Consider the following 22,274-nt stretch of genomic DNA (forward strand, 5'->3'; position numbering starts at 1 on the left):
TCTTTTTCTTTTTTTTTCTTTTCTTTTTCTTTTTCTTTTTCTTTTTCTTTTTCTTTTTCTTTTTCTTTTTCTTTTTCTTTTTCTTTTTCTTTTTCTTTTTCTTTTTCTTTTTCTTTTTCTTATCTTTCTTTTTCTTTTTCTTTTTTTTCTCTTTCTTTTTCCTTTTCCTTCTTCTTCTTCTTCTTCTTTGTACATTTTGCATCCACTGTGAAAGTAAAATCAAGCATTGCAGTTTACAGAAGTGCAAGAGATAGTGTAACTCAGTAACTTTAGACACACGTTGCTGTCTCATGACCATTTTGTACCTGATTTATGAGCACAGTCATGACTTCCAACCTGGCAGGAGGAATTGCTTTAACTCTACAGCTCCTGCTTGCTGTGCTGGTCTGTGAGGGCTTCTCTTATCTTTCCATTCCTTATCTGGAGTCCCAAAGTGACAAGGAGTTCTAGGACATATTTGATGGAAGTCCATTCTACCTAAGGAGAACTTTTCCAAGCCAGATGCTATGTGAAAGTCCACTTGTTTCCTTGGTGTTCTTCAATAGATGGCTGAAATTTCAAAATCCGTTGCAAAAAAATATGTGGAGGTGATCACAGCATAGAAGGGAAGGATTCTGCAAGGGAAATGCAGAACTCCTACCGGAAATTTAAGATATTTCTTTGTTCTGCTCAAATATAGATTTATAAAACATAGATGCTGTGATCCTCTAAGCAAATCTGGGAATATAGAAAGGCTACTACTGAAGCACTGGGTTGCAGCAATAATTTTTTCCTGACAGATTAGTGTTTTAAGAGTGTTAAATCACCAGAAAAGTGAATCACCCTTCTTGCAAGTTAAAAACTTGTGATAATAAAGATCTTGTCTTCCCCATGAATGAGGCATTTTTCTTGCTTGCAGAGTGAGTGGAGGCCATCTCTTACTTTAGCAATATGTTGAGAGAGCCTGGTTGTTAGTTGGAGAAGCCTGAAATTTGACTTCACGTGAATGTTTTCTCAGACTCATTAATTCAAAGTGGCATCTTCAGAACAACATGATGGACCCCACGTAAGGTAAGAAAAGAGCAGAAGACTTTTGGGGCAAATTTCATACGGTTCTCAACTACATTGTCAGAAACTATGTCTCTGGATAGCAACATCTCTTAAAGTTTCCTTAACAGCAACTTCTCATTTTTTTCGAGTACACTGCAGAAGCAAAGACAGAACATCAGGCAGACAGGTTTGTTTTACGTGTTTCCAGTTGCATTTTCAGTCACATTCAGGCATCCAGAGGAAGATCAGTGTCACTTAGAGCATGCTGCAGCAGCTGAAAATGTCAACAGTCAAAAGACAAGTCCCACTTAAAAGCTCGTATTTTGGATCCCGTAACCAAAACGCTCATCTCCTCACCGCTACGCTCTGCCCCAGTGTGCGAAGAGACACACAGATGTGTCTGTCTCTTCAGGAGAGCTGAGCTGTTAGCTGATCCCCTGCATTTCCCACAGTGGTTTGCTCATGAAATGTGACCCTATATGAAGGACATTTGGCAAGGAGCACCTGTGACCGACATTCCTCGGCAAAGGAGATCCAGATGTTTGGGCCCCTCTTCTGTGGGTGTCACCTTTACACTTTATTGCCTAAGACTGTCATTAGCAGCAAACATAAGAGCTCCAGGTGCAGGATTAAAGTTAAAATCAGTCCCCTAGCAGCATCTGGCTCCTGCCCTTCCTCCTGGAAGAGGGAACCGGTACCTGCCATAGAAGCTGAGCGAGGTTTAGGACTCCCTTGATTCCTGCTATGATCAGTTTGTCCAATCTACCAGGTCCTGTTCTTATGACATTCCTTTTGTACTTCTGAAAAATCTACTTCTGTCCTACCCAATGCAGGTTTGGAAGAAACCTGCAGGGTCATCAAGTCCATTTTCAGTTGAAAAAGAGCAGTACTAGACTGTCCCTTCAAATGTGTGCTGAGATCCACCTTATATCCAGTTATGTTTCTTCTGCCATCACTGATCCCAAGAGAACTGACTAGAGAAGATTGCTTCAGGATACTCCTTAGGCAGTGTCAGTTTATGAAAAGTTAAAGATTTTCAGAAAGTTGGAGCTTGAGTCTTACAAAAGAAATGGTGAAGGAATAACTACTACTTTGGAGTTTTTTCACAAAAAAAAGCATATGCATCTGTTATGCTGTCATAGAGGAATTAAGAAGCTTCAGGTAAGAAAAATATTTTAAACCTGGAAATTCCTGCTCATCTAGATTGGATGTTTAAATAAAAGACAAAGAAAACTATATAGAACAGAATATCTAATTAAAGACGTTCAAAGTGAATTAATCTACCCTGCATGGTTGGGCTGAATATCATAATTACATGCAAAAGATAAAAGCTCTTGCTCTCAGCAAGTTTATCTTTATGTCATGGAAAGAACCAAAAGTGGTTGTGCCCATTCTGACGTTTCTGCTTTCCAGAGGGTATGAAAGCAAAGGCTCGATGGATAGTGGTCAGATGCTCTCAAACTCAAGTGTTTGTGTACCAGGAATAGCACATATAAGGGCAAGCATTTATAAAAGAAAGGGAAACTGCTTCATGGAGCTGTTTCATGTGTCTGTGTCAGAGAAAACCAGATCTGGGAAAAGCAAACTTGCTTCATGGGAAGGAGGAGGGCTGGCAGATCCAATGAGTACCTGTGTGTGGCTCATGCCCTTTTGGAAGGGCAGGAGGGGGCCCAGGGCAATACCCTGCCACACTGGAAAGGATGGATTCTGTATGTGACAACTGAATTGAGCTGCCAGCAAGCAATTTTTTATCCCAGAATTGAGGAATGCCATCACAGATGTTTCGAGAAAGTAACCTTCCTGTCCAGGGATGTAGCGAGGAGCTTGTTTAACTCTGCATACAAAAAATGCAACACTCCCAATGCATATCCAGCCCTTGTCATCATTTGGCTTGAAAGCAAATTAGGAACAATGGAAATAAGCATCATAATCACTACTTTACATGAGGGCCCCATGGAATTGAAACAGAAAGCAATTTGTCTAAAATCACTCAGCAGTCCAGCAGCAGAGCCTGGACAAGAACATGGCTCTATCCATTGGGTTGTGCTGTGTTACAACTCAGTGAATCTCAGTGCATACAACTCATTTATCCACGTTTTACATTTGCTGCTGAAAAAGGCTGTAGAAGGCGTCTTCTTCTGCCTTTACAGATCAAATATTGCCACTGTCTTTGAACCTCAACAGTCTCTTCTCTGATATGCTCTTGCCACCTTTCCAGAGGGACCAAGCTGGGTGGAGTGTCAGAATTCTGACCACCACCACCACCACGTTCCATAGTGAGGTTCAGTCTGACTCATTATATTTAGCAGCTGGAAATGAAGTGAAAAACCAGAATGAGAGGCACCAGTTTCCTTCTTAAACATGGAAAATGAGCAGAGGTCTGTAAACTAAGATTAGGACTACGGCTTTATGCAATAACTTCAGCTGAGAAACTGAAGGCACAACTTCATTTTTTTCCCAGCAGGACATAGTGAAATCCCAGGCTGTTCAGGAAGGCCACTGTAGTCCATCTACATGAACAGTCCTTCCTGGACCAGGACTTTTTTTCTGGAACTGAACTTTGCTCTGCATTACAATATTGCCAAAATGGTCTTTGATTCACCTCAATAGTCCAATCACCTCCCAGAGCACTATATTAGTGATGCAGCTGAAACTCAAATTAAAACCATTTGACTAATTTACCTGTCAGGAAAGGCATTCTCCTGATGGGTAAGGATGAAAAACCCACAGAGGCTAAGCTGAGCCTTTAAATTGATGCTTTCAATGAGAACAAGCAACATTTGCCTATTAGTTTCTGGTGGTCACACTTACCACTTGTAGCAGTGCCAGGTACCCAGCACCAACATTATCGAAGTTAACTTTAACTTTTGTCCAGTAAAATGTGCCTGACACGTTATAGAGTATGCAGTCACTCATGTTGTTAATAATTTTAGAGTCTAAAGGCATATCTCCTTCCGTCTTATTAATGCACTTCCCAAACTTCCCAGCAAACAGGTTCACTCCCATGATGCTGAAGATGAGCCAGAAGATGAGGCAGACGAGCAGAACATTCATGATGGAAGGGATGGCTCCCACGAGGGCATTGACCACCACCTTGGGGGAAACAGGAAAGGGAAAACAGAATTAATGTCAGCACTTGTATAGACACTCCGTTAACAAGCTGTTGTGTTTCACACATGGCTATTTTTTAGCTTTTGTAATAGAAGAATTAATCTGTTGGCATCCCGCCCATGGGATGATGTTTGTTCAAGAGGGATCTCTGAATTCAGGAGCAATCTGTGAAGTCATCTTGACCTCTCAGATCCTTCTGGATAATACACTTCAGTCAAACTATCATAATCAAAGAATTAATTGGAAAGGCTGGGGTGGATCACAGTGACTCAAAATAGAGAAAAAATACTTCTGAAATCTTCTACTCAACTCAGGCCTCTGTAGCCAGTGAGTTGTGAACTCTAGCTGTGACAAATTTTGCTTAATTAAATAATAACTGATTGAGACATACAGTAAGCCAGCTTCCCCTGTCTGATCCGTCTGCATGATTAGAACAGTGAAATCATTCTAATTTAACAAAAAATTCATTTTTTTTTTATGTTGTAATGTTCCTACACACTAAACCAGGCAGGGCTGTAAAATCCCTGTGTAAAATCATGCATAAAAATGAAAAGCAAAAGGAGCTTTTAAGGTGTGGGAACGATGGCACTGGAAATGGACACAATTCCGAAGCCAAGCATAAGAAACAAAGGTCAGACCATCTACAGACCCTCTACAGCTGTCAGGATTAAATGCAGCACTATAATGCCACTACATCAACACGGCAAGAGTCACATCATTTACTGTTTTGAGCATTAAGACATCTATGCATATCACACCTTACATTAAAGAATCAGAGAATCATAGAGTATCCTGAGTTGGAATGGTCCCACAAGGATCATCGAGTTCAACTCCCGGCCCTGCACAGGACAACCCTGAGAGTCACACCATGCAAGACGTTTTCTGAGGGAAGAACACTGCCACAAACACTACCACTATCCCCTTCTATGCCAACAAGGTTTCTCCATGCTCACAGCCTTCGGAGGTGCTGCCATTGCTGCCTCACAGCATTGGTGCTGACACCAACCCCGCAACACGAATTTGCCTCCATCTCCGTTTCACGTTTTGGAGATTAAAACCTGGTAGGGCAACCACTCAGCCCTTCCTCTTCTCCATCTACACTTCTGAAACTGAGACAAAGGGATATTGATCCATAAAAATTAATTTTTATTCAGTTGTGAATCTGATTATGGAAAATGTCAGCTCTTCTTTTCTGTTGTGTTAGTGTCCAATTTTCTGACAAGCTAATAATGTAACATTCACTTCTCCATCATTTTTGCATTCCTGCAGAAGAAAAATACCCGGAGGAGTAAAATGGGTTTCATGCATGTGTGGCAGCAGCTTCATCTGCAGTATACAATACAAAATTATGTAGATCTTCCAAAACTCGGATTTACATTTTGTGCATTTATGAATGAAGCTAATTTTCACACAGGAAAAGCTGTTCGACCAATTGTTTTGTTTTGTTTTACTGTAAAGGCCGATTCCTGATGACTTTTCTTGATTTTTTTTTTGTTTGCTAATTTTATCTTTCACTTTTGGATGTCAATCAATTTCTAACTTCATCATTTTTAGACAAAATTTACTGTGTTAACCAAAATGCCAAATAATTTCCAAATCAAGGGCCTTGGCTCTTGTCAAAGTAGCTTTCATTTGCTTCTCTGCACAGCAATATTTTTGTTCCATTTTAATCCATGCCAGCAAAAAATTACTGCCCTACTGTTACATGTGCTGCTGAATCCACTCCCCACACAAGCCCTGTGACAGCACACAGACAACCAGGTTTTAGCAGCACAAGCGATGGCCATGCCCACATCCTGCTTTTTTCCTTCTGCTGAATTATGTTCAATGGCTTGTAGATAACAAAACATGACATGAGGCTGGAGCAAATCCTGTAACACCTCTGGTAATGAATTATTAACGGGGGGTTTCATTCTTCTCTCAGTGCTTCTGCTCTTACACCAGTGTGATGCCATTTGGTCTGCTGGAAGCACTCCCAGCTTTTCACTGAGCCAAGTGAGAGGACTTAAAGACCTGGATACATAAAGGCAAGTTATTACCATAAATTCATGTTAAAAGTTTAGCTGCAAACCTTGCCATGGAAAGAGATGAATTTCTGCTGCACCTAGGAACAGCAACATATATAGCCATGTATAAGAGAAGGTTTCATACCCTGGTTTCCATCAATATCTTTATAGGTGAAACAGCCTTCCAGGTGACTTCTTTAGGGACAGCCTAGAAACTGAGCCACCCTCTGCCCTAACCCAGAGTGGTGCAATCTATAGCCTGTGTCTGGTGTCCAGTTCTCCTGATCTCACAGGCCACCTCCTCAGCCAAAACTGATTCGGATTTTAAATTCAGAAATAGACTTGCATGATGTGCTAATCCTCCCTTTGCTACAACAGAGCCCACTGCAGTAATTTTGGGCCCAGACTGTAGCTCCAAGTGAAGCTTAGGCACAGTCTTTAATACATCTAATTTACAGTGTCATGATGCCAAATAATGGAGAAAAAAACTTATTATTAGATAATCTATTCCTGGCTTCCTTTGTGCTCAGTGTTAGAAGCAGGTGCTGTATGTTTAGGTAGAATTTGCTGAATTGGAGGCAGTAATCATCTGCTGGTAGGTGTCTTCTATCATTCCCATCTTCACTGTGGGTAAGCTACCACTGCACGTTGCTCTGGATAATTAAAAAATCAGAGTTTCTTTGTGGCTGTCATGGTTCCTTCAGATTTCTAATCATGCTCATAGAGCTCCCTGAAGAGACTTTCCCCTTTTTTGACACCCCCTTTCCAGCAGTTTTGAGGAATTCCAGTACTGAAGCACTGTCCTCTCCCTCTGCTTGCTGGGTTATTTCCCTGTGTATTGGGGGATTCTAACAGTCACCTCTTTTATTGGACCTGCCCAAAAGCTTGTGTACTGTTGAACAATGATCCTGATCCCCATGTCCTTCTCAGCTACTGTTTTCCAAGAAACATCCCCCAGAGTGACCTACATTCCTCCTCCCGAGGTAGACGATGTATGTGGTTTTATTAAAATGCATGTTGTACAATAGATCTGTTTTTCACTGTGATCCAGATCAGCCAGTATAATTCCCTTATCTGTAATATCAGTTACACTCATTTTGAGTGTTGTCAGCAAAGATTTTTATATTTTCTTCCAGATGCTGTTAAAGTCCAGCTGAAGGACAGTTCTCATTCCAACCAATCCCTCACTCTGAGACACTCATCACCCAATTTACAGTGTCATCACTGGTTACAATTATTTTTCGAGATACATCACCCATTTTAAAATAAATTGATCGTCTCAGTACAAAGCTCGTATTTTCATCACAGTGTCCCATGGTATCAGATTCGTCCCTGAAATCTAAGGATTCTATAACAGCACAGTTACCGTCATCAGCATAATTTGTAATCAAATCAAAGGACCATATCAGTTTTACAAGAACTATTCCCATGAAATCAAGCTAACTAGCATTAATTATGCTGTTTCTTTCCTGCATGTATCTTGTAGCAGTCTCACCATGACTTTGCCTAGTATCATTTTCACATTAAATGGTCCATCATCATCCCCCTTACCCTTTTAAAATACTGCAATAACCTCCCTTGCTGGGAAGTAGTTTGCAGGGAAGTGCCACCTCTGAAATAATTTCCTGATGGGCAACAAATGAGGAGACATGGGAGACTTCACGATTTGGGACAGGCAGACCTAAGCTACTTTATTCTGGGCTTATGCATGGAAAGCCTCAGTGTCCACAGCAACTTTCAGGTGGGATCCTGGTCTCTCTGGGGTCTTTATTGGGGCACAGAGGGGCAGGATGGCACTGGTTCATCCTTATTTTGCAGACCTCTCCTGGCATGGGAGCTGCTGAGACTTGTGTAAAACTTGCACAGGTCTCAGTCTGTTTGAAGACAGGGAGAGAACTGAAGCCTGATGGCAACAGATCCTCTTGGCCACCCAAGTGCTACTCTGTGCCTTTGCCTCAAGACCAATTGTTTCTAAAATTTAGACACAGCACCAGTGAAATAAGTCTCTTACTGCAGTATAAATGAGAACTTTCTAGCTCCTGTTCTAGCTACAGAGATCTTTCAGTTAGTCAAGAAAAAGAGATAATAGAGCGAACTATCATTATTTCCTTACTGTCAGTGTTTGCTTCTCAACATTATCATTATTTAATCCATCACTGCGCTGGCAATTTTCCTGTGCATTTTGGAGCATATGAACTCCTAATAATGAAAGGTCTAACTGTCCCTAGTCTTGTTAAGTGTGGTTAGACAAACTAAAACTAAAATGATTTGCTTTTCCAATAGCACGTATTCTCAATTACATTTTATCATAGTTTACAAGCTAATTCACTGCCTCTGATAGCTCAGAATGACTGAATATATTTCAGCTGCAGCAATGGTACAGGAAAGAAAAGGGGATGTAGAGTCAGGGACCAGAGGGGCCTGCAAGAATGAGCACATTGGGAAGGAAACCTGCTGGGCTGGTGCACGTGTCATGTAAGATACCCACCAAAGCAGCCTCTCGCTATTCTCAGATAGAAATGAGAACTTTTCAATGTAATTTTTTTTTCCTATTTTAGTCTCACTTTTCTGAGCCTTTGGGTTTGTCTTCCCATTGCTTTTCAGGTTTGAATCCAATTTAGTTAAACCAATGCAAAGTCATGGGTGTACAATCCTATGTCAGCTTAGAACATGTTAAAGGAGTTTTGCTCGGACTTGTAAATCCACCAGTAGAAGCTAAGCCTTCATAAGCCATATCTAAATTGATTTGAGAGAGCCTGAGCATAAGTCACTTTGGTAGTTAAACTAGTCCTTTTGCCAATACTGAATTGTGCTCCATTTTTTTAATGTTTAATAAAGACTTGGAGTCATCAGACGACACAGGAGTGAAAGCTTCAGTTAATGTCAGTAGTGCAACATCACTTTGTGTCTTCTGAGGATTGGTGGTTTGCTTTTGTTTTATTTGGTCAATTACCTTTAAAATATTGCCTGTCTTTGCTGAAAAGATTGTGGTGAACAAAACAATTCAGGTTTGATGCCCGGATGAACAGAGCTTTTTGAATCTATTTGTCTTAGTACTAACACAGAGGAGGGTGTTCTGCAACGACACTTGTCTCATCTTCCTCCACAAAAATAATGTGATTTAGCTAATCACAAGATAGTTGGAACAAAGCCTTATGTCTCTAATTCTGGTCATCCACAGAAGAGGAAAATTATGGGTATGGGGTTTTCATAAGTTGCTGTATCACCATATTTCCTGGCTCATCTTGGTAGTTAGGCTCTCTAGACTTCAGCCTGTCTTCCTGTGAGGGTATTGCAATGTCAACAGGGAATTGCTGGGAGATCAATGCATGAATTACACTTATACATCACAATGATTAGGACCAAAATTTTGTTTACAGAAGAGCTTTACCCTGAATATATCTCATAGTGAAATATGTAGCATGTTCCTTGGCCTAGTGGAGAGGTTTGGGATCGTCAAAGTAATCTGTTTTAAGTGTAAATTTGTCACAGATTTGCTTTACCTTGCTATGCAATCTGCAAGATTAGCAGTAACCTCGACTCATACAGAACACAGCTGTCACCATCTGCAAGTCATGCATGGTGTCAGGAATTAAATGAAATGCTTATCTAGATAATAATTGATTTGTGTAGCAGGTAGGCTTAACAAATAAACAGGTATGCTGTAGGGATATAGCCACAGTGGCACAGGAATGCAGAAGGGAAAGAGAAGGAGCAACAAACACAAGCTACATGGTTTTAATGTCAATCTTGACACTCCACATTGAAACTGCAATCTGCTCAAAGGAGAAAAAAAAAATTCATTCATTTGCTCTCCCTATCTTTAGCATTTCTAATTTTTGCTTTAATTATTAGTGAAAAAGTCCTTAAGAACTTTCCAGTCAGTCTCATTCTAGTACATGTCAAAAGCAGGGAGCAAACTTGTAGCTTGGTTATTCCCCTGATACACCTTATAATTGAGAGGTAATTGTTAGCCAGATGCTTCCTCAGCCAAAAAGCTGTTTTTTAAAGCGCAGTATGACGAGTTAGGCAGCATGATTAGTTTATCACTAAATCCACCTGAGGATAAAGATGTAATGATACAATTGCAATCAAGACCAAAGAGGGATTTCTGATTTTGTTGTTTTGATAAAGCATTATCATTCATTTCCTTTGGCTGACAAAACGAAGACAAAACCACGTGCAATGGTTCCCTGTTACATGCTTGATGTTAAGCTCTGACCAAATGCTTTGTACACTCTTACCCTCATCCCTTCAAATCGTGACAAGGCTCTCAGTGGTCGCAGAGCTCGGAGAGTCCTGAGGGATTTAATGGGACCCATCTCAGAGTATCCAAGTGTGTTGGCGACGAGGCTTATTAAAGAGACCTGGATGGAAACACAAAGCAAAAATCCAACCTGTTAGAGCATTCCTGCCATTTTCCTTCTCTTCTGACTTTCCTTCCTGAAATGAAACAGGTGGTGAGTGGAACAGTGGAAAAAAAAGTCTTAAATATTCAGGTGCTGGAGTAGGTCCAGAGAAGAGCAATGAGGCTGGTGAAGGGACTGGAGCACAAGTCCTGTGAGGAGAGGCTGACGGAGCTGGGGTTGTTCAGCCTGGAGAAGAGGAGGCTCAGGGGAGACCTCGTCACACTCTACAACTCCCTGCCAGGAGGTTGTAGCCAGGTGGGGGTCGGTCTCTTCTCCCAGGAACCAGCAGTAGGACAAGAGTGCAGATAAGCTCTGCCAGGGGAGGTTTAGCTTGGATAATAGGAAGAGATTTTTTACAGAGGGAACAATCAGACATTGGAATGTGCTGCTCAGGGAGGGGGTGGATTCACCATCCCTGGAGGTTTTTAGGATGAGACTGGATGTGGTATCAGTGCCATGGTCTGGTAACCACTGCGGTGTAGGATCAAGGGTTGGACTTGATGATCTCAGAGGTCTTTTCCAACCCAGTTGATTCTATGATTCTAAATGAATGCCATTACATTGGACTCACACAGAAAAAAGGATCATCTTTCACAAAGTGGATGAGAAAGGAGATCACCATTACAGCCCCATCCCTCTGTGCCACCTGTCCCACAGGTTTCCTTTGCACTCCTCAAGGTGTATCTTCCACTGTCCAAAATAGGATTCATGTCAGTGTTATCATTTAGGGCTTTTTGGATGAAAGCACCTCTAAGATCTAACCCCTTCCAGCTGAGATAAAGGATTTTATTATTTACATTCAATCACCAGTCTTCAACTTAATGATTAGAAACAAGTCTTCAAGATTGCTGAAAGACATGACTTTATGCCATAGATCTTAAAAGAACAATGTGCATGATTCTTTGGTTTTGCACTTTTTTTCACTTTTTCTAGTTTCTAAATGGCCTCTAAGGGAGATGGAACATCAACGTTGGGGTTCATACCTTTCAAAGACTATTTCTTTGAAATAAACTTTCTCTTTCCAAGTCTGGAGGAAGCATGGAGAGGTTCCAATGCCCTTCATGTTCTAAGAGCTTTTGTAGTGCCCAGCTGGTCGGAAATGTGGATGCTACTGGGCACAGGACTGGGGTCTGAATGAACTGAATGGCAGTGGAAATTATGGACACACGGAGCAATTGGGTTTTGTGTGCTCGAATCATTGTTCACAGTCTGAATTCTTACTGAGCAAGGAGTGAAAACAAACAGCTCTTCAATACCATGGGTATCATGTCAGTTTGCATGTTTAAAAAAAAACCAACCAAGAAACAAGAAAACCCAACCACCATTAGTTTCCACATACTATAAAATACTATTTTCTTAGAAGGAGAGACCTATTTATATTGCTTATCACAGTTCCCTTACTCCCATTTTACTTTATTTTTTTCTCACTTAACATTTTCACAGCCCCAGTTCTCATAGTATCAGATTGTCTTACGCTCACCAATGTGAGTGTGCAGAGCTCATCTGTGAGGAGCCATTTTAATGACAGCAGCTAGGCCTTAGATTGGGGATTCTTCTACATTATAAAAATTAGGTGTTTAGGGTAAAAGAAAACTCTAGGGTCCTCCATGAAGACAGATAGCTCTGGAGGGAAACCTTCCTCTTCATTTTAGGATGGGGTGATTTTTCATCTGAACCCCACTGCTGCCTGACCAGCCCAGTATCACCCAGGGGCTTTGGGATAAGGCAGGATAAGACCAGTCTGGTCCCCTAAGTCACAAACCAGTCTCCTCCATGGAGCAGCTTTTCTCCAGATTATGAATTCATTTACCTACAAGCGGTTTCTGCACAGCTAAGCACCTTTGTAAAACTTGCTGAATTTGTTAAATTATTTACCTATTGATGGCTTTATTGTGGCATGTGGGTGACAGCAAGCCTAAGGGCAGGAGGTCTCAGAGACACCAAGCCTGGGCTTGATGCAGTGGGCTGGCTTTCTGCCAGGATAAGTCAGCCCACGTCTGCAGAAGTGGCACAGAGGCTGGCTGTCATGCTGTGACATGTCACCCTCTAACAAGGTGTGACACAAACTCACCTCCTGTGTACAGACCCAGCAGCTGGTGCAGAAGGAAGGTCTTAATAAACACTTCTGCATTTTACTGGGGAGAGTCCTATAAGAACACCACAGTAAACAGGCAGACTGAGTTCAGGGAGTCTTAGGCTCCTTAGACACAGGGGAGGTAAAAATCACCAGCAAAGCCTTTGCTTCCATCTCTAAGAAAGCAGCTCTAAACCTGTGACATGAGCATGCCTAAAAAGTTATTTTAGAGTAAGCAGTGCTGTATGTTTGACATGTTCCTTTCACCTAAGTCCTGCTCACTCAGTACTCACAGATAAAGATGAAAACCTGGGTTCAACTTAAAAACCATCTTAAACTCCCCAATGCTCCCAAACTGAGGCAGCACCCATCTTCTGTCTTCCCCATTTCTTACCAACTTTGATTTCATCCTGTACTCTGAAGCTGCATTAACATAGAGTTCAAAGCCTTTTCATTCTCCCTCCCCATTAACTTAATGTTGCCTAAATAATGAGGAAGGGCTGAGAATTTGTCTGATAGCAGTAAACAAATGCACGGCATACTTATATACTAAACCCATTCAATTAAGTAATTTAAAACTGTGGCATTATGGAGATATCATGATAGGAATAACACTGTGGCACATATTTCTGTCTCTGGTGGAAAGTTCAGTGCAGAAAACAGCCTTAACCTCACAAAGCCTTCAAGTTTCCTATCCAGAAAGGCTGGAGGTATAAGAAAAAGAGCTCAATGATAGTGTGCTCAGAGATAGAAATCAAGATCCATACACTCACATACCAAGGGAAGTTCATTCTTCTGTATAATTGATTTGTAAAATGAATGCATATATTTAAAAGAAAATTAATTTAATACAGAGTACCCAACACCCTTCTTTGCAAGTTTCACACACAATGACTGAAAGTCAGATCTTCTCAAGGTCTTCAAACTGCCTTGATTGCTACAGGATTCCTCCCTCCTCCTGGATTTATGTCCCATAACTTCCCTTTTTCTCAAGGCAGAAGGTGTTTGTTTCAAATCCTGCAAAACCAGACTTTGGATCTGAGTGGGTTACTGTTTCATTTCCAGAGCTGCAAATGTCACCCTGAAACACATCACAGGTGCTGTTGTCCTCCTGACACAGATTTACACAGCATTAGATATCTCTTCAGAGGATTAGGTCACGAAACTGTGTGATATTTGGCAATGATTTACAAGGCTGGAGTTTGAGACAACTTGTTTAAATGCTTGGATGTTGGTTTTGAAGGTATCCCTGTCAAATTTTATTTAGAGAAGAATTTCCAACGCAAGGAGTTGGCCATTTAGACTTGATTAAAAGTGACCCGGAAGGCTATTTTTAGGAAAAAAATCAAGCAGTTTTCAAAATTGGTGCTGACTGCCCCACATAAACACAGCAAAAGGTGAAGTCAGCTGTTTCTGTGACTTTTTTTCTCTGTTACGAGGCTGTGCAGCCCAGAACTGCTCCAAGGTTCTGCTTTGTGCTCTGCTCAGTACGAGAAATGTGCTGGCACCCAGAAAACACCTCTAGGGTCAATGTAACCTCCAGATTCATACACATTTTTAATCCTTTCAGTACCTGTTTGCAAATAGTTTTGCAGGTTTTTCATAAAAACCTGCCCCTGAAGACCAGGCAGCAATGTAACACAGTAGAGAGCAGATGAATCCTAAGAAAGGTTAGGAATTGATAACTGTTCAAATTATTGCTGATATAACTATATAGATATAATACAATGCTAATGAGATTATGTCTGAATGTCTTGCCCAGGAATCAGAACACTTTTTCACTAACTGCCACTTTCTTGTGGTAGTTTCACTATTTTAGGGAAATAAATCATTTTTGAGATAAGAAATATGACCTGTGTATGTGTACCCAGGTCGCACCCATGTACTGTTAGACTCTCAGTGTGCTCATGTTGGTGCTCACAGTCATTCACTAGTTACAGTTATGCAGCATTTTCTGACTATTAAAATTATTCACCACAAACACACAGAGATAAATTTCTAAAATAAGTTTATATGTCTTCTTTATGTGATGGTGACTTAAGTAACCACTGTTGCAAACTGATGTAAACCCAGTAAAGCCATCAGAAGAGAATTTTAAGGTAGTAGAAAAACAATTATAAAGTAGGAAGTGTGATAATGCAGCACACCCAGGGGAAAAGGCCTTTAATCCGAGGATCACAGACTTTTTTCCCAGGGACTGATTGCATTTATAACAGTAGTGGGTTCCTTCCCACATGCATACATTTTAATAGCATATTAGTGGCATCCCCAGACTCCCTAACCACGGGAGGTTACAGGGAGTCAAGGGCACAGACTTTGGGAGCAGTGTTTCACCTGAGGCTGATGGAGGTTCCTATAGCAAGAAGGTGGGTTTCAGGTGGAATAAAGGCTGCTCCTTTCTTTTTTGCATTCCTTTCCACCAGCCTAAAAGCACATCATTTCAGATAACCCACAAGTATCCACTGGATCCAGCTGGAAGCAGACCTGAGCAACACTATTCCAAGGCAGATGCTACACAGCACAGACGGCATTTTTGGAATTAACCCCTGGCCACCACTGAGGTGAATTAACAGCAGAGCCCAGAAAACAAGGACTTCTGCCTAAGGAACAGCAAAAATCCTCCTTTGGTGATCATATAAATACCAAAACAAACAAGAACCTCTACTAATTGTCTGCCTGCTGCAGAACACATCTGTGAGTGATGCCCTGTGAGCGTTTGTCTCGGGGGGAAGAGGAGACCTCCTTCCTGGTATGGGCAACAGCATATGCTTTATGCAGCCAGGAATTTTGTCAAATTAACCTGCTTGTTCAAATTAGAGGGGAGGGATCAGAGAAAAAAGAAAAGGACATCTGAATGGAAGCACAGCAGCTGAGTTGAAAGCTTTGGCCACTTATTTAAATAAGCAGTTTCAGCTAATGCAGACCCACAATGCTTTCAAATAGCTTTTTATGTGCTCCAGGAACCTGTCTCTCCCTCTCTAATTGTGGGGGAAAAAAAAAAAAAAAAAAAAAGTAGAGAAAGAACACTTGTTTTACTTTGAGTGTCTCTTTTCAGTCCAGCCTGGTTTCTCCTGTCCATTGCTGCCAAGGATAGGATTACCCAAAGTCTTCACAGTGTCTCTTAGAGCCAGGCCTGAGGTTACAAGTTGCCCCCCTTGATTTGAAGAGGACCAAAATTAATTCTGTACCCCAAATGCAAGCTGGAAAACCTACATTTTTCATGGAAAGGGAAATTTGCAAATAAACTGAAATACATGGAATTTCTTATGCATTCTGAAATAAAGTTGGAAGAAAGGAGCTTGTAATGAGGCTGATATTCCCCTTGGCATCCACCATTTCTGAGTAGACTTTTATTGTTGCCTTATTTTTTTTAAATATCCCTTTTCCATTTACAGATGCTGAACTGTATGATTGCACCTGTCAATCCAGAAATTCCATGTTATGAAAGGAGGGCATAAAGTTAAAGGAAAGTCTTAAAATTAGGACACTGAAGAGACACTAAGATGACCTAAATTCCCATCTCTGCTGCCTGTTTCCTTGAATCACAACCCTCACATTCAGGTAAAGAATACAAACTCCTTAGGGTTGCTCTGGGGTTGGTCCATGGCATGGGGATGAAAGCGTGCCTGGAAAAGAGCTATCAAACAGCTTCTCTCACCACAGCAGTTCATCACTGCTCATGGAGTGCTCTCATGTACTATAACGTGATGGGCTACACGAATGCCTAGATTAATTATAAAAAAAAATATCTCCTGGAAAGCCCAGAGCTACTTCTTATAATTCAGGTTTAAAAAGTTGTTTACATGATCCACTCTTTTTTATTTTTTTCTACAGGATATTTTCTCTTCTTTTTTCTTTTTCATGTTATTTTCTTATTTTTTTCCCCCGTCTACTACTTAGACTAAAGCTGTGAAACTCTGTTAATATTCCATGTTCTCAGCTTTATTCTCCTCATGTCCACACTTTTCAGGCAATGTTCCCTTGTCAGAGGGCAGCCTTGTTGCAAACAGCATGTGTCACTTTTGCTGGGTTAAATGCTTTTAAATAAATCATCCCTGCATCCTAATTGCTTCCTGGTGGTTTCCAGAAGAACCTCTTTACGTCTTGCTGTTCTCTTAATCTGTCACCTCCTTTACACCTGCTCAGGCTTTTCTAACAGTTCCAGTCAATTCCCAAGGCAGATGGCTGCGAATCATGGATTAAATCTCAGCTAATTTCTGAGGGTGAGTCGACCTGCTGCTGTGAGTTTACATCCAGCAAGGCGGCAAACTGACTTATTGATCTGCAGCTTTCCCACCTCTCCCTTTCCAAATGGATTTTCAGCTTGTCTCCATTCACCTTTCTTACTGAAAATAGGCATCTTTGCCACACCCCAACGTCCCATTTTTTAACACTGGGCAGAGGGATTGCTGTGAATTTTGGGGATCACGTGATGCCCCTTGATCATCCCAACCTTGGACAAGACTCAAAGACTTTCTCCTTGTTGCAGCAGTGGTGGCTGTGCAGGTGCAGATGTCTTGAAAAGCCTGGTTTATTTATATAAATATTTTTATATGTATATTTATATTTATACTTATAACTATCATGATTTAGAGCAAAATAGTTTCTTCATCATCAACTATGTTCTGCTTCTCATCCAGATGCTGTGCAGAGACAGCCTGGACTTAGTTAGGGCAGCTGAAGAGGAAAGACATTCTCCCCTTAAAAAGATCTCCAAAGCCACCTCATTATTCATCCCAGGGTACCTTCTTGATGCTGACTGCTGTAGTCAGGAGTAGACAAGAATACACTTGATTATTATTTATTATGTGAAGATGGTGTTATCATGCCAGGGGTGTGCATAGTGATCACTGAGAGAACATTTCCCTGGGGGCTCAGCCCCATCGACTCCACTGCATTTCCATCCCAGCCAGTGGGAGTTGAGGTGCTGAGCTGAAGGCATGTTTATTTCTGGGCAGGATTAGGATCAACCCTACTTATACATGACATAATGAAAAAAAAAAAAGAGAAAAAATCTGTGTGGTTTGTTTCCACAAGGTGCTGTTCTGGATTTGCTTGTTTCCCTAAAGTATCTATTTATTCAGATGTTCCAAATCAATACGAAAAATACCAAGCTGACGTGGGAAATACGACTGTCTAAGCTTGAAAATTGTCACTGTTCAGTTGGATTCTTGAACCTGATTGATCCTGATATTGTATTGAATACGCCAGAATAGAGAGGGACTCTGAAGAATTATAGGACCTCTGACTTTTGCCAGGAAGGCTAATGGTAAAAGTAGGAGTACATACCACAAGCAGGAGTCTTCATTTACCTCAGCACAAAACACCCCAAAGACAGCCTTACCAGGGTAGGAGGCCAGAACAAGGTCTGTACACCACCAGGGCACAGCTTTCAACTTTCATCCCAATTCCTTTTATCTCTCTCCCATTAATAAGGAATCCCTGCCCTTCTGCAGGCTGCTTGTCTCCCTTCACGTCCTCCTTTTTCCTCCTCCTGACACCAGTCTCTTGAGCTGCTCCTGGTCATTTTGGATGGAGCCACAAGTGTGGTGGGAAGACATTTTTTGGTCTGCAAGTTGGGGTTTCAGAGGTGCTGGTCATCAGGGAGAGGAACTATGGGACAATCCTCCTCTGTCCCTGCAGAGTGTGTGGGACTCTGGACTGTTAAAAACAGTCTATGTGTCCCTCCCAGCTCTGATTTCTCATGCAAGGGAGAAAATCACTGTATATGGAATTTGGCTGCTACACTCACAGTGATGGAAAGGGCCAAGCAAGCTGCATGCAAGAACTCCAGGATTTTATTCATTATTTTCTTTTTAAGCATAGTCTTCTAAAAAAGGACATTGAAACGTGCTCCATCTTTCAATAACTTCAAGAAACAAAAATGTTTGGTAAACCTTGCTCAGCACAATCTGAGTTGAGATGGGTTTTTTTATACCACTTTTGAAAGCTGAAATTCTCCCTCAGTAATTGAAATTCTACAGTAATTGCAGTAATTATTCATCTCCTAACCACTTTGCAAAGGTGTAGGCAGGCAGTGAACTAGATTCACTGTAGACTTCTCTCCACACCTGCTTTTGCCATACCTTTCTGTCTGGCTGCAGTGTGCTTTGTCCTGCTGTGCCTTGTCTGAAACTGAGCTTGTGCTTCCACTTGGCAAAGCCTGGTTGCTCCCCTTTTAGCATCTCTGTGGTAACAAACATGAGGTGCAAACCAAGATAAGACCAGACATTTGGATGTTTTTTCATGTGTTATGCTGAGATAAAGAATGGGGTGGCAGAAGGGAGATTTGCAGCCTCGGCTGACCTGCTAACACACATTAAAACCACTTAACTTCATGTGGAATTTTTTTTTTCACTTATCCTGAATTACCCAATATGTAGTAAACTAGTTTTTTTTCTTCTTTCTATTTTTTTTCCTCTTCAAAACCAGGCTCCCTGGCTTCCGGAGAGGGAATCTCACTCTTATTAGTTATCCAGGAGCTTTATGCCATCAGAGAGGTTCAGAAGAATGTGTATTAAGACATCTTCCAAAATCCCACATGCCCATTTGCTTTGAGGAACTGCAAAAAAACTAGTCAAAAAATGAACTCTGGAGTAATAATACCCTGTTGTTCCCATGGATTTTTGACAACTCATAGAGTGCACTAATACGTTCACTCTTAGGATGCTCCTCCAAGTGACAAGCCATATTATTTTTAATTTGCCTTGGCTGTACTTTTGTCATTCTGCTCCTGTGTGCTTTTCTGAACAGAAGCTAGATGAAATTCACATGCTTTTAGGGTAATTTCCCAAGAATACAAATTGGATTTCAGTGCTGTTTGGGAACGACTCATTACAGCAGATTGTGTAATTACTGGTACAGCAAACAGAAATCACCTTGTTAATCAACAGGGAATACAGATGGAAAAAAACAATTAAAGTAATCATAAGCCATCAATATTTACTTCACACAGCAAGTTTTTAATTGTCACTTAAAGACAATCCAGCACAAGGGCATAATTTAATTCAATTCAATTTTTAACTAGGGATAAAAAGACTGTTTTAAAATGTTCATCTCAGACTCAAGGATTATTAGCTGCTTCTTAATTTGTCTGATAATAAAGTATCCAAAGCAGAAATCTTAGAGCAAGTGCTTTCCAGGAAACTCTCCTATGTAATGCCCTTATTTTTGTTTAAGTGTTCAGGGAAAATGATAGTGCATTTCATGACTGAACATCCATGAGCAGTTCTCAAACAAGCAAACAGAAAATTTGGCAGCAAACAGGACATTTGGAAAGCTGCTGACTGGGGAATACAGATCCCTAGGTACAAACTCAGCAGCTCCAGGCAAACACCAGAAATATGTTGTGTTAGAATCATTTACAAAAGTTATTGTGGAGAGTGAAAAATACATATTATTTTACTTCCATAAAAGCACCTACAAAATCCTGCCTAGTGGACTTGTTGCATAACTGATTTGAGATGTCTGGCCTTCAAATCCATTGCTGAGCCTTGCTTGAACTATTTTGCAGACAGATATACTACCAAAAGCTGTTGTGAGCCCCTGAGTTCACAGTACCAGAGCCAGCTCTCTGGGAAAAGGGATAGAAAGAGCAATCTTTATCCCTGGTGACTCAGCTGGAGAGAAACTGGTGGGGTATCAGGGCTCAAAGTGAGAATTAGAGATGATCTCTCCCGCTGCTGCAGGACATAGTGCAAGGACTGCCCATTGCTGGAGACGGCTGGAGAGGAAAAAGGCTGCCAGCATCCCTAAAAAAGCAATTGCATAAGAAAATAGCTTTCTGCAAGTATCAAGTCTTGAAAGATGGGATAATCTTAGAAACAATTGGTGGAGAAACCCTCATCTTCCCTCATCTCTGAAATCAGTACGTGACAATCAGGGTTGTTTTTTTTTTAAGCCTGGATTGGAACAAACTTTTGGTCAATTAAATTGAACCCAAAAGCTGCAATGGAGATGATGGATTTGTGATAATGGACTTTTTTTTAGCATGATGACATTAGTGCTGGTTTAAGAGGATTTTTCTGCGAATGCCACTGGCAATGAAACTTGGCTGTGACTTTTTTTTTCCACGCATTCTTACTAATGAGATGGGACTTCACATCCCTTTCCAATGAGTTTTCTCGTGACAGCTTCTGTAGGGTTCCAGTCTCTCACCTCTGCCTTCAATGCATGAGCAGGGAGTGAAGAAGCTGTTGACTGCAACACCTCCAGTCTTTGAATGATGCTAAGCTCCAGATTGATGCCTTTCCCGAACTGACCATGCAATGGAATAATCCATCCACTGTCAGCAGAGACTGGGACATAGCTCAGAATTAATTGGCTGAAGCTCAAACTAGATAAGCTCAAGATAATATTTATAGGCCAGAGGAAACAACTGAAAGGAACATAAACATGACACCAGCGTGCACAACTGGTGGAGTCTATGTGCCCCTTGTTTTAAATCCCAGCTCTCTCTGCCTGTTGCAGGACAGGACTGGTGAAGAGCAGTTTTCATAAACGTTCACTTTGAATGCCACCCACCTCCATCTCTGGCCAAGGTCAGACTCCTCGTTTAATCTGCTTTGTACCAAGAGGTTTTGCTCGCATGGATGCTTGGAAAATATCTATACTTTGTGAAAATATTTGCCTGTGCATCCTAGCAAAGAGGGCTGTGCATAAATACCATTCCTGATGGTGATATTGATGTCTGCCTACACTTATATCTGCCTACACAGACATACTACAGTCTCTGCTTTTCCCTCATTTGAAAAGAGCTGTTGATTGAGTTCCCACCACTCCAACTCACGAGCACAGAGAGGTGATCTCTGCAGCGTAAAAGGGAGTTACTTTTAGCAGTATACTTGTTTTTTACAGGTAGGTAACACGTATAGATGGACTTTGATGATGTTTGTTCAGTATATCCAAATTCCAGCAGACATCTAAGGCATCTTTCCCAGTGCCTTAAGTTGAAATGAGCCTGTACTTTGTGGTTTGATTAACCCTTTCTCCTTTCCTCCCAAAGAAATCTGCAGCAGTGCTGTTGATAGGAATTTTTTGTATTACAATGTTTTTGAAAGCACTTTCTTATGGTTTTTCCTACACTAGCACACTTCTTTGAGTTGCTGAGAAGCCCGTTATCAGAGATCATCCTTTAGGGATTCTATATCCAGCAAAAATAGCTCTCAGTTTGTGGATTACTGTGCGTTTTGATGTTTAGGCATTGCGAGACAGCATTTTCTTTATTAATCCACAACTGTCAGATGGAGCCTTTGCTGTTCCAGTGGCCCAAATCAGTGTCAAAGGTCTCTCAAAAGGCAGGATGTAGAAAAGACCAATATAATTCAGAAGCAATATGCTTATACCCCCTCCGGGTTAAAATCACATTTAGAAACAGTGAATACTTGCAAATTTTGAGCTGGTTTTATGAATTATTCAAACCAGAAAATAGATTCTGAGTTGCATTTGTACAATTAGAAAACACAGATGAGAGATGGTTTCACATGTCCAATCAAAAATCAACCACTGCAGCTTGAATTCTGAATACTGATACCAAACCCCTAATGAATAATTTGCAGATCAGGAATTTTTAAGTGAATAATTTTAAACAAATAAATTTGAGAAAATCAGACAAGTGGTTCATCTGCTTCTTTTGGAGCAGTTAAT

The 22,274-nt window shown here is 41.0% G+C and overlaps 1 protein-coding gene across 10 annotated transcripts in view; it reads right to left on the reverse strand.

The window, feature by feature from the left end:
- Nucleotides 1-22,274, reverse strand: part of SCN5A (sodium voltage-gated channel alpha subunit 5) — a 215,789-nt gene that overhangs the window by 12,591 nt on the left and 180,924 nt on the right. For all 10 annotated transcript variants that reach the window (XM_027686815.1, XM_027686814.1, XM_027686813.1 and 7 more), the window contains 2 exons: nt 10,391-10,513; nt 3,841-4,122 (listed from right to left, as the gene is read on the reverse strand). In XM_027686815.1, the coding sequence (XP_027542616.1) occupies nt 3,841-4,122; nt 10,391-10,513 (405 nt within the window). The remainder of the gene's footprint in view (nt 1-3,840; nt 4,123-10,390; nt 10,514-22,274) is intronic.

This window comes from Neopelma chrysocephalum, unplaced genomic scaffold, assembly GCF_003984885.1.
Source record: "Neopelma chrysocephalum unplaced genomic scaffold, ASM398488v2 Primary Assembly neopelma1_72, whole genome shotgun sequence".
In the NCBI taxonomy this organism is placed as follows: domain Eukaryota; kingdom Metazoa; phylum Chordata; class Aves; order Passeriformes; family Pipridae; genus Neopelma; species Neopelma chrysocephalum.